Source organism: Strix uralensis, chromosome 15, assembly GCF_047716275.1.
Source record: "Strix uralensis isolate ZFMK-TIS-50842 chromosome 15, bStrUra1, whole genome shotgun sequence".
Taxonomy (NCBI): domain Eukaryota; kingdom Metazoa; phylum Chordata; class Aves; order Strigiformes; family Strigidae; genus Strix; species Strix uralensis.
The window spans coordinates 18,614,388-18,631,470 of record NC_133986.1 but is presented as its reverse complement, the minus strand read 5'-3'; the positions used below and the strand labels follow the sequence as shown (position 1 = coordinate 18,631,470).

The 17,083-nt window shown below is 43.2% G+C and overlaps 1 protein-coding gene across 3 annotated transcripts; it reads left to right on the top strand.

The window, feature by feature from the left end:
- Positions 1–425: 425 nt before the first annotated feature.
- MRPL23 (mitochondrial ribosomal protein L23) lies at positions 426–13,703 on the top strand. Of its 3 annotated transcripts, none has more exons than XR_012630915.1 (6): positions 426–525; positions 624–746; positions 1,597–1,679; positions 3,550–3,623; positions 11,486–11,824; positions 13,612–13,703. XR_012630915.1 is itself a non-coding variant. In XM_074884437.1 (5 exons), the coding sequence occupies exons 1-5, from the start codon at positions 500–502 to the stop codon at positions 11,648–11,650; spliced, it is 471 nt and encodes a 156-aa protein (XP_074740538.1). In that variant the 5' UTR covers positions 426–499; the 3' UTR covers positions 11,651–11,834. The 3 variants fall into 3 exon arrangements, 1 of the variants encoding a protein (XP_074740538.1); XR_012630916.1 differs by lacking the exon at positions 13,612–13,703 and adding an exon at positions 9,049–9,265 and having other exon boundaries at positions 11,486–11,616; XM_074884437.1 differs by lacking the exon at positions 13,612–13,703 and having other exon boundaries at positions 11,486–11,834.
- The last annotated feature ends 3,380 nt before the right edge of the window (positions 13,704–17,083 follow it).

The window sequence follows — 17,083 nt, the reverse complement described above, 5'->3', positions numbered from 1 at the left end:
TCCTCACAGGGGAGGTGTCCCAGCTCTCCCACCATTTCCGTGGCCTCCTCTGCACCCGCTCTAACAGGCCCAGGCCTGTCTTGTGCTGGGGACCCCCGAGCTGGACACAGCACCGCTGCTGGGGTCTCACCAGAGCAGAGTAGAGGAGAAGAGTCACCTCCCTCCTGTAACCCCGAGGAAAAGACCGTGTGAAATGCAGCCGCCGCTGCAAAGCCCCACGGAGGCGCCATTTTGCAGGTGCTTCCCCCAGCCTAGCACGGCCTTGCGTCCCCCCCTCAGGCTGCGTCCCCCCGCCCTCAGTGAGCCCCGGGGCGGGCTGTGGCTGTCGGGGCAGCCGTGAGGAGGAGCGGGGCCGCCGGGCTGCGGGGCTCAGACCCGACCCCCCCCCGCCCAGCGCCGCCCCGCCGCGCTCCTCCGCTCCAGCAGGGGGCGAGAGCGGCCATCGCCGCCCCACCGGGGCCGCTCTGGTGTCGCGCCGCTTCCGGGCCGGGCCTGGGCCATGGCGACGGGCGCCAGGAAGGCCGTGTGAGCGGGCCGGGCCGCGGCGGGGGGAGCCGGGCGGGCGCGGTGGGGCGGCGGTGTGGGGGTGCGGTCAGTGAGTGAGCGGCGTCGTGTCCCCGCAGGTACCCGCTGTTCCAGCTGGGCGGCCCCCAGCTGCGGATCTTCCGGCCCAACTTCTTCATGCTGGCGGTGCGGCCCGGCGTGCCGCAGCCCGAGGACACCGTCCAGTTCCGCGTCTCCATGGAGTGAGTGCGGGGACGGCGGGGGACGGGGCACGGCCTGGCATAGCCCCCCCCGCTGCGGGAGCCGTCGCGGTGTGGGCCTGCCCGCGGCAGGGGCCCGGGGGTGCAGAGGGGCCCCCGCTGCACCCTGAGCGCACGCCCTCCCCCCTGCCACAGGTCCCAGCCCGCTGCCGCCTGTCGCCTCCTGGGCTGCAGCTTGTCCTGTTAGCTGAGGGGGTGGGAAGGCGAAGTGCCAGATAGCGCCCTTTGGGCTGGGGGAAGGGGCTTCTGCCTCAGGGAGACCTTTTAGAGGGCTGCGAGAGCACTAATTTAAGTACGAGCTTTGCTTGGCTCCTCTTCCCGAGTGTTAGTGAGGCTCAGCCTTCCCAAGGACGGGCTTAGGAAGAAGGAAGTGCTTATGAAAATGATCCAGAGGAAACAAGGTGATGTCCAGGTGTTTGTCCCTTTCAACCTGACCGGTCTGGTTGCACACACTAAAGCCCACAAGTGGCAGGCCCTGAAAAGATTAGAAACTGCTCTTCAGAAGATTAGAAAGGGTTTTCAGCTCAGGCAGTGAGAAAGCCTACACACTCTTGCTGAATAGAGAATATATGTGGGGTTTTCACTGTTGAGGCTACAGAGGATAAAATATTTGTCATTGTTACAGTTTATGGATGATGAATTTCTGTAGCAGCGTGTGATCTATGTTGAGTTTATACTTTTGTGCAGTAAAGCTACCTTGGTTAAAAGGAGAAGATGTATTTATTCCAGAGTATCAGCCAGTCTGTAAATACTCTGGTTCTTTTTTTTTTTTTTTAATTTATTTAAAAATTTATACTTCTTTCTTTCCCCAAAATATTTTTGCATTGCCTAGAATGACAAAAGTGGATATCAAGAATTACCTTGAAAAAATATACAATGTGCCAGTAGCTGCTGTAAGGACCAGGATACAGCATGGTAAGTGCATTTGAATAATCCAAAGGGACGAATACAAGATCCCGGCGCAGCCATAATAGACTTTTCCTATCAAAAGGTCCATTAGATTTCAACAATCTTTGGTTCCAGGTGCTTAGCTGGTGGTGTCTGTCAGCATACTTGTTTATTTGTCCCCCTGCACCATTTCATATTTGAATGCTTTGATTAGATTATGACATAAATTTAGTTTTAAAAAGCAAAATGTGAATTTAAAAAGCTGTATCATCTTGACAGTTATCTAGCTTGTGCTGTATGCTTTTGTAGTTGGTACTATTGCTCCTTGAAGACCAGTGGGTGTGTCACTTCAGAAGGAAGTGCTTCATGTGTTTTAATAAAATTAATAATTAAACTTAATTTCAGCCATAGCCTTTTTTAAAAAAAATGTGTGAGTTGAGATTACCTGTCACACACACAGAGGAGGTGTTATGGTCTAACAAAAGGCAAAGTTTGTAGAGCAAAGAAAAGTATTCTGCTAGACCGGTAGATAATGTCAGTAAAACATCTTGACAAGCTTCCAATTTTTTATCACCGGTCGTTATCACATTTCTGCTACAGACTTAGTATGCTTCCACTCATGGTGTTTCTCCTCTGTGCCACCCCTACAAAAAAAGCCCCACCAAAAACTCAACATAAAACCAACCCAAGAGAAAAAGAAAAAACATCCCTAGTTTCAGTTATGCTGAACTTGGACTTGGAGCAGAGGGATCCATCTCTAACTGAAATAAGCTAAATTTATATAATGTCGCCTTTACATATGAATGCTTCCTTCCCCAGAGCTTCTCTGCAGTTTGGATGCAGTGCAAAGTCAGGAATATCATTTTTGTGTTATTTACCTTTTTGATCACCAGGCAGTGCGTCAATCAAATGGAGAGTGACTTGTTGGTTAGGACATCTTTGATGCCAGAGTTTTTCATGCAGTGACTCTAGCAAAGGAGTTGATTGATGTGTTTATAATGGTAGGAGTAGTGATGATTTTTAAAAAGGGATAGGAAAAAAGAGCTGTAATAGTGAAAAATGGAGAATGAAAGAAAAAGGTTCAAAATAAGGTTGTAAAACTCAGAACATATGAAAGAAGAAGAAGAAAATGGAAAGATAATCTGTAATATGCTTATGTGAAAAACAGAATTAGATAAAGTCTTAACTACCAAACACATGCAGTTCCAAACAGCACTGAAAGATATTCATGCTTGTCCTTATAACCATTTCATCCCCCACTGCTAGTGGAAGTGATGGTAGTATGTCTGTATTCAGTGATACAAGAGGAAGGGGGGTTAGAGTGTCTAGTAATTTGAGAGCTTTAATGTCTGCCTAACATGCGGGGAATAAATTGAACTTCCCACTCAGTTGTGACCAGCAGTCACCCCTTCAGCTAAGAAGGTTGAGGTGCTTTGGTTTTTTTGGATGTGGAGTCTAATTTCCTGGTGTATAAACAGTAGATCCAGCTCATTAGCTGCATAGTAAAAATTGACAAGTTTGAAGCTGGTTAGGGGTCATTTCCTCCTTGTGTTCCTGAAGCTGTTGATGTTGGGAGGACAGTTTATTGCTCCTGACCCCCCCTGGTTCAGGAGACTTATCTCCTTCTTTGCAAACTTTTTTTGTGTGTGACGTGATGGCACAGTGACTGTCGGCAACCTGAGTCTGATGATGCCTCAGTTCCCTACTTGTAAATGAGGACAGTAGTGTCTACCAATTTCAGTACATTTTAGTAATTGTGATGCTGTGCTGGTACTAAAGAAAGAGTATTCCTCTTAACAATAAATCAGAACCAGTAAAGTCCCTCCTTCAGCTTGACTTTGCTTTGGGGAACTTGGAAGTCCTGGGAAATAAAAGGTGGGACTCTCCATTTTTGCAGGTGCAAACAACAAGAGGAATCACAGGAATCAGAGAGAGAAGAAGCCAGATTACAAGGTTGCCTATGTACAGCTGGTGAGTTAACATGGATGCTTGTGGGGAAAGAGGAAGGGACTGTTAACCAGCCAAGCTAGAAGTAGTGTTCAGTGAATTGTCTGTTTGGCTGAATATTTCTGCCAATCCTCCAATAATGACTTTTTTAAAAATATGTTCCAAAATGTTTAAAGAGATTTAAATGACTTAGTCAGAAAATCAAATTCACACAGATGGTTAGTTTTCAAGTCCCGTATTTGTTTGAGGTCTGTGTGTAAGTTATGGTCTGATGTCATACGGTGCTGCTTCGCCAGTGAGTTTCATGCTGACCCTGTACTCTGTGTGCTGGAAGGTTCACGATTTGTGTGGTTGATTGCTGAAATGTCCAGTAAATGAAAGAATATATTGTAAGGGTAGGGAACTTCTTATTAAAGCTTTTTGGATTTCATAGAAGACTAAGGCATATTCCTTGGAGAGCTTTTAGTCATGTCTAACAAGCCTGCTTTGTGGCTAAATTGGGTTCTGAAACGTGTGTTGGTTGCCCAGTGGAAAAGGAGCTTCATGCCCTTACAAGTTTCTTTCATAGCAGGAACATATTACAGTTTAGACTTCTCTTGGGCTTACCTGTCTCTATCTAAAAAAGAAATGCAACCAGTGACAGAAAACCCCCTCACATACCAAAATTACATTAAAGGAGTGCTATTTATGGTTGTAAAACCATAAGCTCAAAATTGCAGTTGGCAACACCACCTCAGTGTTACTCCATCCTGGGACAAGGATTCAGTGTGGGGGGAACACTGTGATCTTAAAGACTGCATGAAACTTCATATAGACTTGGGGTCAAACGAAAGAGGCACAGGCAACGGGAAATCTGATGATTATTCTTTTTTTTTTTTAAATTTTCAAAGTTTAAATGTGCTTAGAAGTTTTTCCTCCAAGACCCTTCTGGCAAGGGGATTGGAAAGAAAACTGAGTAGAGTGTGTTCTTCTACACAGCCCTTACCTTTAAAAGAACAGTATAAAGTACCATGTTAATAGAAAGTAATAGAGTTGTATTTAGATGAGGTTAACCTTGATTTACTCTGCTGAAGTTAATGGCAGCCTCATCTCCTTGAGGATTTTGCATTACGATGGCTAAAAAGCACATTCCTTTTTCGAGGAAGAGTCTCTGCTTTGGTGGGCAAATTCTCTCTCCTGGGTTGTCTGTGCTAGGTTTTTTTCTGCAAGAGATCAGGTATGGACGATCATTAAGAGGAGTGATGATGTATCTTACAAGTTGCTTTCTTTGAGTGTTGTTCCTTAGTAGTTAATGGCAGGCACTTTCAGATGTCACAGCCTCTTGCTAGAGACTTCTTTGCTTTTAGAAACTTGTTTTCCAAGGTTGGAGACATGGATACAAAGACATGGATCTTTAGTGAACTGTGGTCAGTTCTCAAATACTATTTCACTGTGTTTAACACAGTCTTGTGTCTCTTGTCTGCTGAGTTGAGAAGGAGGTAGTTTGCAACGCATAGATACTAGGGGGGAAGGAGTGGGAAGCACAATGCTGCTGCTCTGTGGAGCAAGCCACTCATATAAGGCAGTGCGTTTGTGCATATATTTCACATAAAACCTCTGAACCTAGAGTAGTTGCCATTACCTTAAGGGTAGCTCCGTGGTGGAGTGAAGAATTACCCAAACGAGCTTGGTGCTGGAGGCAGTCGCACAGCAGCAACTCTGGTCATTTTGTCAGCTGGGCAGTGCACCCAGCCCTGGGGTGCTGTGGCTGAGGACTGCTCTTGGTACAGGAGACAGCAAGTGTCCCCTATTGCATCACTCTATACTATAGTATCATCACAAGTTTTTAAAGAATGCCATGTTTTCCATCTGTCCCGTGGAAGGGATGAGGGGACCACCTTTTGGTCTCAAGTGAGGGAATCCTGACCATTTACTAAACTCTTGTCAGTGAAGCTTGGTCTGTGTATTTTCACCTCACCTCATTCCTGGTCTCTTTGCTCTCCTTTTTTCTGTTGTTGTTGGTGTCTGTTAATTCCTTTAACATTTAGGTTTGTCTGTCCTTTTTTTTTTTTTTTTCTCCCCTTCTCTTTTTCCTTTTGTTCTTTGCTTTTCATCACTAGCTCTGATGTCTCAGACAATGAGCTCCCAGTTCTGTGTTCACACCAGCCTTAAACAGTGGGTGAGGCCAGAAACCCAGTGTCATTTCTGAAACTGAAGGTTTTGCCTTCATTCTCATTCATGCTGTGCTTCAGGCCGTAACAGGCCCCATGCAGTCCATTGTTAATATCTGCCTAATTTAGGAAAGTCTTTGGTAACCACTGTAAAATCCTTATTTTCATGAGAATTAGTTTGCATCTGCCGTGAGTCAGAGTAGCTGGGCTTTCCCACCATTTTTACCAGCTGTGTTTTCTCTCATTAATCCAGTTTCAAGTTAAAACTGCTTATGACTGGAAAAAGAAGGATGTGTTTTTGGAAGGTCTTGGGTTGATCTTTCCATTGCCCACTAGGTGGAAGTATTGCTCTTCCCAGCGTGACTTGCTAGCAGCTGTGGTGTAGTTCACCTGAATGAAATTGAGTATATTCTCATGATCAGTTAGGCTTCCCTGCTTCAAAAAACATCACCTTATGTGTCCCAGCGCAGCGTACCTATCCATTAACTTACTGCAAGTGTCTCAGAGGTGGAAGGTGTATGAAGTCATAGTCAACATACCCTTAGGTGTCAGATTAGTGCCCCAGCTGTTCCACATGTAAGAATTGTTGTCCTTTCTTTTCCAAATACTATTTCTTGGAGATTCAGAGCTGTTTACTTTATTCTCAGGCTGTAACTGGACAAATACATGATCTGTCCAAGCATAATATTTTCACACTAAAAAAATACCTCAAATCATAGAAGGTTGTGGATCAACAATATCTTGCCATTCCAGAGCCTGCCTGTCTTTTTTCCCCTTTTGGAATGTGGTGAGAAAGGTTTAAGTTAGAGACTTACAGCCCTGGGTATCAAATGCTACTTTTTTACACTTATTTTTTTAATTAAAAACAAGGCGATACAGCTTTGCAGAGTAGATAAAGTGAATGTAATACAGCAACCTTTCTTCTTACTCCAATGCAGTTATAATTATCCTAATGTTATTTAAAATGAAAAAAAGAAAAGAAAGCCAGTGGGAAACTTTACAGTTGCATCAACATCAGGGAAATTAAAAAAAAACAACAACATCCCCTCCTCCTCCTTCACTGTTCTCAGTGGTTTAGCTCAACAGGTGTTAGCACCCGTGGGAGCACAACTGTAGACAAGCCTCTGGAATCTAGACCTATTTTTAATTAAACCTGTTTTGAGAAATCTAATGTAGATGGCTGTAAAAAGGAGTCTGACCTTGTCAACATTAGGACTAACACCTATTTAGCTGCATGAATGATGACGCCGGTGGGAACGTTTTTGCAAATGCTTTCTCCTCAAACCCTGTTTAGAGTGTCCAGTACATTGATAGTAATTAACCCATTTGCACATCAGATGTGACAATGGCTTTCTTTTGACATGTAGCGAATTCAGAGGAAGGTTGGATGCTCTGTAGTCTGTGTCATTCCTGTATAGATTTTTGAAGTTGTTTTCTGTGCTGTTTTGACATGGGTTTTAACATCAGATGTTACCACTGCAATAGTAGGAGAATTGTTCAAATGCAGTGGATTATTTAAACTTAGTTGCATTTGCTGCTACTGCTGGACCGAATCCCGTGCTGCTTGGAGTCCAACATTTTTTTAGTTAACGATACTATAAACATCACTTTTCTCCTGATTCTGAGGGACAGTAGTAAGTGCTTCAATTATCTAAATAATCAGAAGATCTCACAGTTGTTTACGTGATCAGTGTTTGCTGCGTCATTCCTACACAATAATATCTGTGCTGACCTTCCATTCCTAAACTTTTCAAGGGACGCAAAGGTCAGAGAACTATAAGTGAGTTTGTGACAGATAATCCTTCCAGCAATTTTCTGACAAGAGGCTCAGCGGTGGAAGGGCTAACACTTGACTTCATAGACCTAATTATGGTCACTTAACCTCTCATTAAAATGAATGGAGGCAATTTGTACCACTCTGTGTGGTAACTCCTTCTACAGACTTGGAGAACAAGGTGTGTTTTCACTCTTTCTAAAGTCTTGAAATCTAAGAGGAAAATAATGTTTGATGCTTAGATCACCTTTTATCTTGAAGGATGTTAGCATTTAACAGCTGAACCCTCATCAGGCCTTTTATATAGATCAGTTTTACATTAGGGTAATGCTGAAGTGAAGATTAGAGTTCTGCAGGAGCAGAAGTTTAATGGGTCCCATTTTTGTTACCTAAACACTGGCCCACACATCTCACTTGTACATAACCTTAGAGTTTGTAGGAAAAAGGGAGGTTTCTGGGAAGACCCTAAATTGAGAATAGCAATGTGTAAAATCATCACATTGCCTTTATTTTTTAGGTGTTTCAATACCACCTCTCTCTGACTTGCCTTATTTGGTTTTTCTTTTTTTTGGACATTTTAAGGGCTCACTTAAATGTAAGAACATGTGGTGGTAGAGCTTATCCTGACAAATTCCAGAGTATCAGGGTATCGCCTCACATTGGTGAAGAAATTATTTTGCTGGCAGTGCAGCACTCGGTTCCAAGACAGGCTAAATTATGTGAGCAAAATGGGGTTTTTGCCACTGTCCCTCTTTTTTATGGGAATTTTTTTTAGCTCAGCTACGTCAGGTAAAAAGATGTTCTTATTTTCTCCCCCTTTTAACTAAGGTAATTATGGTGGCAGAAGTTCTAAAGGAGGACCATAGCTTTTTTTAGAGCTTATTTCGACTTATGTGAATTTCAATAATTCAGTAATTAGAAGGATGACCTTGGTTAAATGGCTTGCAGAAGGTAAAACAATGAACAAATACAAGGTTTATGAATAAGCCAAAACTTTGCTTTCTGGTTGAATATGCCAGCATTTCATGTTCTAGCAGTTTGCAAACCAGATAAAGCCCTTATGAACTTGGTAGAAATTTAGTCTTTTGCTTTATTTCAGTGAGGATTTCATTCTGAGGGTGTATTTGTCATATGCTTGTCAAATGGTTGCTGTGTAGAAGGGAAAACTTTTACAAAGAAAAAGTGTAAGGAAAAGCAGCACTGCGTAAAGGAGTGATTGTCCCTTCATTCCTTTGGTAGGCATTTTTTTGAGAAGGTGGCATATGAGCTTGAACCTCAGTAGCCTCTGGCATCGTGTGGAAGATGCACTGAATGTAAATATGCCTGGACAGACTCACAGTCCTTTATGTAAGTTGATGCCTTTTTGTATTTTTGAAATTTTGAAATACCCAAGATACAGGCTTCTTCTGAAAACTAGCTACTGAGCATGCACAACAGCTATTTTTCATACAGCTTTCATCACACCAGAGTCTTACAGTGCAGTATTACTGCATAGTATTGTTACTTAAGATTTATCAACCTCCAGTTCTCAGGGTGTAATGTCTTGGCTGTTTCGAATCGTGTCTGGCTGCCAGCCAAAATCAGAATTTCTTCACAAAGCAAGAGGTGGAAAGAGCCAACTTGTCTGTGCTGATTTTGATTTATTAGAAGACTCCAGATACAGATTGACATTTTCAGCTCAATATTTGACTTTCACCAGCCTTGAAATGGGAACTGCGAGCACTTTGATAAACAGCTGAAAGGTTTGTCTGGTTTTGCTACAGCCTCTGTGCATATCTTTCTTTTTTGTTTTTTTTCCCTCCTTTTAAAATAATAACTGTTTTGCAATGCTTAGTGAATTACCATGGATGTTGTTAGTATGCTTTAGGGACAGCTTTCCTTCATTCTCCAATAAGGGAAGTGCATTGGTCCTGGAAGCATACCAGAATGGAAGTGCTGCATAACAAGAACAGTCCCTTACTACACTGTTACCAATATAAATACTTCTCAAATTTTCAGTGTAGGTGGTATGCCTACCATGTTAGCCTGAATTGTTTTCTGACTTGTTTAACTAAAATGGCTTCCTCTCCAGGGCAGACGAGTCCTTAGAATTGGCCCTGTCTGTTCTATAGGTACCATGGGGCTGAGTGACCCACCCGCAGTGCAGTTGAATCACAGTAATTTTTTGTAATATAAACAAATTCTTTTCCAAATGCTTCAGTGTGCTAAAATCTTGGGCAGCGCTTGGCCTCAAGGGTGCTTGCTGCTGATCCTACTACAGGAAGAGTTTCAGTAGGCTACAGCTTTGGGATTGCTCAAGGACATTGATAAGGCCAGTTTCTGTGCCTCGAAATGGAATGACTCTTTCTTTGTCATAGCACAGCTATTATAAGCATACCTGTTGGTAATTTAAAGGTACAAAAGAGTTGAAACCCCAGAGTATACACTGTGGAAAGGAAAACCTTGATTTGTTCCAGTTCATCTTATCCAGCCTAGAATCAAGGAAAGAGCAATGTACACAGCAGCTCCCTTGTTGTTTTTGTAGTATGGTCAGGCTTTTAGGAAACCCCCAAGAAGTATGTAGTACAAAAACAACCAGAGCATTGCTGGGTATGAGTTGATATTTCCTAGATTCTAGTCTGGATAAGCTCAACTGGGATAAGTCATGTTTTTTCTTTCCAAAGTGTATGCTTGAGGTTTAAATTCTTTCACACCTGTAAATTACCCGGTTTAGTGTATATGGCTAAATGAAACATAGCACACATTCAGCTGGGTCAGGGACGTGGTGATGGTTTTTTTGGATTTAATTATGTCACATTTCTGATCCCAAAATGTATAGGTAGCTGTGTTGTGGAAGGCTCCTTTCATGTCCTTTGTGGAACCATTTCATAACCGGGCCTCTTGTTTGATTATATTTATTGCACAAATGTAAAGAATAGCTAATCTGAAAAAAACAAACTGTTTTCATCTGAAGTGATTAAATGCTTTTGTTGAGATTTCTGTATGTGGTATTCTGCCAATGAAGTTAATGTATGGTAACGTTTGTAAGTATTTTGGAGAGTAATTTTAAAGTTACAAGCTATCAGTTACGAGTTTTATTATGCAAAGTCCCATACAGAATGGAAGGGCTGATGTTGTTGAGTTTAATGAAGTCGTGCTTAGTGCAAACACCACTAAAAAGTAAGTAGGTAATGTTAATGGGATAGAACATTTCCACAGAATAATGGTTTCCTGCTGTTAGATAAAAACCAGAGACCAAGCAAATGTTTACTTTCCAAGTGGGAGACATAGATCTGATGATGATGTTTCACTAAAATGACTTGTCTGTTAGGCAGAATGACTGATGCAGATGTAATCACTTTAATCTCATTAGTGATGTATTAGACAGATTGTTCCCACTGTAATTGTTTTACACTATAGTCTTTATTCCTGTTGATAAGAGACCTCTGATATCTGTTATTCTGTATTCCCACATTACACCCTGCAATAACAGCTGCTAGAACTGCTCTCTTATCCTGAGCTGAGATCTAAACAACTATAACCACTGCTCATATCCTGAGTTTAACGTAAGGAATGCCTGCTCCACCATGTATTTCCCCGGTGGTGTTACTTTAACAGAATCACTTATTTTCCTCATCTTGCTTTTACTGTATGACTCATACAACATCTCAGAGCTGGTTCAAAGTCTTTGAAGAGGTGTCCATCTCCTGACCATTCAGCTGTAAAAAAAAAAAAAAAAAAGTCAGTGTCTTAATTAGCACACAAAAGAGGAAAGGCTGAAAATTAGCTTTTTTGGGGTGGGTTGGGGGGAGTGGGGGATATATGTGTATCTTGGGGAGAGGGGTGGAAAGAGATCTTGGGAGGTTAAGAGGTACCATTTTACACTAGCTGAAACTTCAGGGTGGTCTTTCATTGTAAGTATATGCATCATAGCTACTGCAGAAAGGCTGGAATGTTTCTCTGACCGTTTGTTTTCTCTTTAGGGCCAAGGACAAACCTTTCAGTTTCCCAACCTATTTCCAGAGAAAGAACAAGACACAGAAACTCGCTCTTTTGAGGACTTCAAGAATAAATATATGGAGAGGGAGAAGCAGAGGCAGAAAGGTGACCCCAGACGAGATGGAGTCCCTGATTGGTTTGGACTTTGATGCAACAAGCCAGCTGCCTTTCTTTAGGCTCAGAGGGATTTTGATCAGCAGAACTTGCAGTCTTCCCTTCTTGTAATGACTGAATGCTTATTCTTGAGCAGCCCTTGCTAGCATGTCTTTTTTCCTGGCTGTTTGTGCACGACTACAACAAAATGGCCCTAAAGAAATAAAAAGGTAAAATAAATCTGACTACATCAGGTCTTTTCTGTGAACTTGTGGACCGTTTCTAAAATGTGGAATTGCTTGTTGTTGTTTCTGACTCTGAGGGTGTCACTGTGCTTACCTTCTTCCTGCTTCTGTGGGTTGTTTTGAGTAGGAGTCATTTCATTTCCCAGGGTAGGCATAGTTTGCATTGAATAGAATGTATAGAAGTCAAGATAAGTCAGTCAGAGGTGGGCATGAAGGTGTAGATAACTGGACTATAGGCTCAGGACACGGGGTTCCCTTATTGTCAGTGATTGTGTCCTCTATCCTGTGCGCTGCCTTCCTTGCAGAGTGACCCCTCCTTTCCCGGAGATGTGTGCCTGATCTTAACTCCACTCCTTTTGTGGTTGTGTGGCATTTTGGAGACGGGGTTTCTAGGATAGGCTTGTGACCGGACAGGTGTGCATTTGATCCCCAGAAGCATCAAGGAACAGACAGAGGTGCTGCACAGTCTCTGCCTGCTGTTGTGCAGTGCAGGTAGTTGCCTTCTGTGGCCAGCCTGCCCCAGGAATGTTTACTGGCACGGTTGTGCTAGTATTCCTTCCCCTGTCCGCAGCTACCTTGCAGTGCTGGCAGGAGTCCTGTGTGGACACAGTTGTATTGGCATAGCAATGCTCCTGCCAGTGTAGGCTGTTTTGTGCTCAGGACTAATAAAAAGACTCTTTCTACTTTTTCTGGTGCAAGTCTGTCTGCCTCCAAGTTGCTGATGCCAGGGCAGTGGTAGAGCTTTTCTAGGCCTTCAGGGCTGCCACGTTCAGGTTTTTAATTTCTTGGCTCTATGGCTGTTTCTCCATGCTCTGATGAGGATATTTCCTCTTTTCCTTTGTCAAGTAATGTGCTCTGCTGTTGTGTCAGAAGTGGGGGGGAAAAGGAGGGCTAAGAAGGGCTTCACCACAGATAGACAAGGATGTATATTTGCAGGCCATTGGCTGTAACACCAGCACATGCAGGGTTAAACGTATGGCTGATGTTTCCCCAGCTTTTGAATTCTGCCTCTTGGAGCAATTGGCAGGGTAGTGAATGAGCCCATGCCTTGAACGCTTCTACCCGGGTGCTCTCCTTTATTGTTCTGTGTCTGAACTTCTTGTTTGGACAGCTAGCAAGATGTTTACAAGGAAACAGCTGTTCCCCAGAGAGGCAATCCAAGTAGGATTTTACGCACCCCCTTCTGTTCATTAGTCACCTCTTTCCCCCTGCTACTTCCCTTCTACACGACAGTCCATCTCCTCCTGTGGTTTGTTGCTTACAATCCCGGTGACTCTCCCACCCCCCTCTTTGTCCAGTTTCCAAGGGGGATTGTGCATGATGATCTAAGTTAGCTGGTGCTTAAACAGAGAGATGCTCTCAGAGAGGAGGGAGATAAGGGAGGATTTGCTACTCCCAGCCTGCCAGCAGAGTTACAATAGTAGATGTGGAAAAATACTGACTTCACTGAAAACAGTTTGTATGTTTGGCATATCTGCAAAGCCAACACTTCCAGAGTTTTGTAGTGACATGTGAAACTCCAGGTTAAATCAGGAGCTGGCCTGCAGCTTTGAAGTAGGACAACTGAATTTGTCTAGATGCAAGGGTCTCTCCTCTGCTGTACACAGCCTCCCTCCCCACCCTGTCTTTTTTTAAATATATTTTTTTAAAGAGGCTGTTTCTCAAACTCCCAGCTCAGTATGGAGCTGATCCCTATTGGGGCTGGGGCTTTCTTCCTACAATATAGTATTACGGATTTTCTTCACTTTCCTTTGTGGTCACCTCCAATGTAGGTTCACTCCATCTTCTTCACCGTGGTGAAGATAAATTGAAAAGATCTTATCTTCCGAACTGGTTGGTCGGCCTTGAGCAAGCAGACAGTCAGGTATGTGATAGTTCTGAATAAAAGAGGCTGTATTCATGTGTTAGGTGTAACAGCAAGAGATATATTACCCATCAACCTCTCTGCCTTCCCTGTTATGGTCCTCAGGAGAGGCTGCAGTCACCAGCTTCTGTACTGGCATTGAGGACCCAAGCTGAGAGGAGTTTATTTGCAGTTCCAAATATGCTCTAGGCTGAGTGAGTATCAAAAGCTCCTGGGTAGGTCTACCATGCTTTGCTGCTCTGATTTCTTCGTGGATGATTAATTTCCAGCTCATGTTCGAGACAGGTTTCTGTCTGGAGTGCCACAAAAGGGAGGAAATAGAGAGACGAGTATACATGTATCTATATGAAGTTGCTGCAACCAAATTCTGGCAGATACTCAAGCTGTTTAAGAGAGCAATGTTACCAGCTACCTCTAAGATTTGAGAGTATTCCTGTCAAATTAAGGTAAGATTAAAAAAAAAAATAATTCAAAGCCGCTGACCCACCATTAATTTGCTTTAATGCTCCTGATTGCCATGGAATTGGGGTTAAAAGAATCTTGAGCCTTTCCCAGTCCCTTGTTGCCCAGCGTTTCTGAGGAAGTGCCAGTGTTTAATACGATGTGGTGCTTCACTGCTTCACAAATCCCCCAAACAGGTAGGCTGGAAGATAATGGAGATGATACTTGAATATGAAGGTAGAGGTTGTATCATGTGCCAGAGGGAAGTACTGCAAATGTGTGGTGAAACAAGGAGAAGGACTCAGAATTATGTAGTTTTGTTCACTGAACTGTATCCTTCTAGCACATCCTGATGTTTATTTTGGGTGATGCAAGGGATCAGCAGATCCTATGAGGTCACATCTAGCCCTGCTATCAGAGGTGTCGAGCTGTCCTTGGCTGTGTTAGCAGCCATACCTGTGGCCAAGGATTTGGATATACGTATGAATAACTTCTCCAAGGACCAAAGTAATGACTTGGTTGAAGAGGCTGATGTTTGCTGAGGTGCAGGAGAAGCCACGTTGCGCACTTGGCGTGCACACCTCTGCAGCTGCTGGCTTCTCTGACGTCCAAGGGAGACGTTGAACACAGTTTCTTTCCCCTTTGAACGTGTGCAACCCCCCCAAAGAGAATGTGCTGGAACAGTCAGCGGATGCGCGATTGACTGCGTTGGCCACTCCGGTGGAGAAACGCATCCGGCTACGATGAGCCTTGTCCCAGCAATACCAGTACACTTCAGAGGGAACATGCAATTGCTTTTCTGTTTGCTTGTATTTATTATTTTTAACAACAAACCAGAATGAATTGCAGAGGCAGTGAAGTGACTGTGTAAATGGCTCTCCTAACATTACAGCTTTGAATTGAGTTTTGTGTTGTAGGTCGTGCTTGGTTGGTTGGGTGCTAGGGATGGGTTCCTTGTTGCTTGAAGTGGATCACATAAGTGTGGGTGTCTACAGGTGACAAAATTACAGTGTCTTGTAACCACTTGTCACCTGAGCCTTGCTACGTGACCTCAGAGGGTGCAAATGTTTGTCTTCACAGTTCCCTTGGAGTAGGAAGGCATATAGTGCAGCTCAGCTGGTAAGTGGTTAGACACAAAGCCGTGGTAGCTTCATCTTCTGTGTGTTAGCCAAGCTATGTCAAAGATTACGTGTGGCCTGCACACTGGTGGCTGGTTTTATGGTCCTGTGCATCATTCCCTGTTTGTCAGGCTACTGGTGGTTAAAAGAGAAAAAGCTAAATGAAATAAATGATAGGAAATAAGTTAAGTACAACCTTGTGGTGGATTCCAGAAAAATATGGAGTATATGCTAATCCATTTAGCAACTATTCCTGCTCTGTGCAAAGGAAAGCCAAGTCACAGGGAGAGCAGGTTGTTCACTTTGATGCCTGAACATGCCTGAGAATGGATAATCCAGAGTTTCTGATACCTGCTCCCATACTGGGACCCCCAAATTACACATCTGGTGACAGAAAGAGGTATTCAACGATTTGATCCACTGTTGACCCACTGTTGTTAGCACTTCTGAATGAATGAAACGGTAGGAAAATTTTGCTTGCTTTATCCAAGGCCATCTTGCTGTGGAAAAGGTCTTCATGGCTGGGGAATTCCTGCTCCATCCAGGTTATCCCAAGTACATCAAAGTTGTTGGTTTTTTTTTTTTTCCTCAGGAAAATTATTTTACTTATTTGAATTTTCAGGTTGTAGGACAGACTATTGCTTCTTCAGCCCTGGCGTGTTTGTGGAATGGCTTGCAGAGAGCGGTAGGGGTTGGATAGAGGATGTCTGCTTAGTGTGTGAAACGGGGCAAGGTGCACAAAGCAAGCACTATTTTTGCTAGGAGGACTGAAAGCTGTAAAACCGTTATCTTGACAATGCTGCTTTCTCCTGAAGTAGAGTTCAAGGACTGCTCAGAGTCCAATTTAAAACAGTTGTCTGAGAATGGCTTTCCAGAGTGGCTTATATGCCAAGGCTCATAGGTACCATGGCTAAAAAGGAACATTGTGATAATCCCTTTTGACCTCCTGAATAACACAGACCATAAAATTTCATGCCGTAGTTAGTGTGCGTAGGCCAGAAGCTTGCGGTTGAATGTTACCTGGAATGGATTTCAGGGCTTGAACTTGACAAGTGTTGCAGGACGAAGTAAGTTTCCTTGAATAAGCTGGGCCCAAAAAGCATGAAAGTCAGCAACACGTTGTCATCTGTCCTGTGAATTTCTTAAAGTGGTTGTAATGGGAAAAACTCAGCGTTGCTGTTTAGGAATTGTGTTTGTAGAGAAGAGAGGTAATTTTTATAAATATTATTTTCTTTAAATGCAAAAGGCTTTAGACTAGCTAAGATGACATCGTGGCTGAGCCATTTATTTTAGAGTGATTTATGGCTGTTTAGATTGAATTTAGCTCTTTGTCTATAGTAAGGCTTATCAAAGTGTGTGTGTTGCTGTTGTGGACACACCCAGCTTGCAGAATTCAGGAGATATATCACAGTCACTTACTCTGTGGCCTGAGAACACAGTTAAGTGGGGCCTGGTACAAAACTAATTGTTTTTAATTACAAACCAGGACTAATTCTCAGTCTCTTAACCTTTCCTGCCTTCAGTTGTTAGTGAATGCTGCAAATGAAAAGAGATTAAAATTTTGGAGAATTTGTGCAGTGCAATATTAGGCACTGCATTTTCTTCTGTAGTGACGGGGACTTTAGAGAGCATCTTGAGGCCACATGTTATTCTAGATAGGTAGGTCTTGCTTGGGATCTGGCCCTTAGTGCTATCTACAATTAATTTTCCAAAGCTCTTGGTTTAAGAGTCAGACCAATGTCAGTGATTCAAGGCTTGGAAAACTTCCTTTCCTAAAAAAAGGCTTGGGAAACTCCCTCAGTTGAATCAGTGTGGTTTAGA

Excerpts from the sequence above, each read along its gene's own strand:
- MRPL23 (XM_074884437.1), top strand. The coding sequence starts at position 500 with ATGGCGACGGGCGCCAGGAAGGCCGT. Across the intron at positions 747-1,596 it reads CAGTTCCGCGTCTCCATGGA|AATGACAAAAGTGGATATCA; the intron begins GTGAGTGCGGGG and ends TGCATTGCCTAG. Across the intron at positions 1,680-3,549 it reads AAGGACCAGGATACAGCATG|GTGCAAACAACAAGAGGAAT; the intron begins GTAAGTGCATTT and ends CCATTTTTGCAG.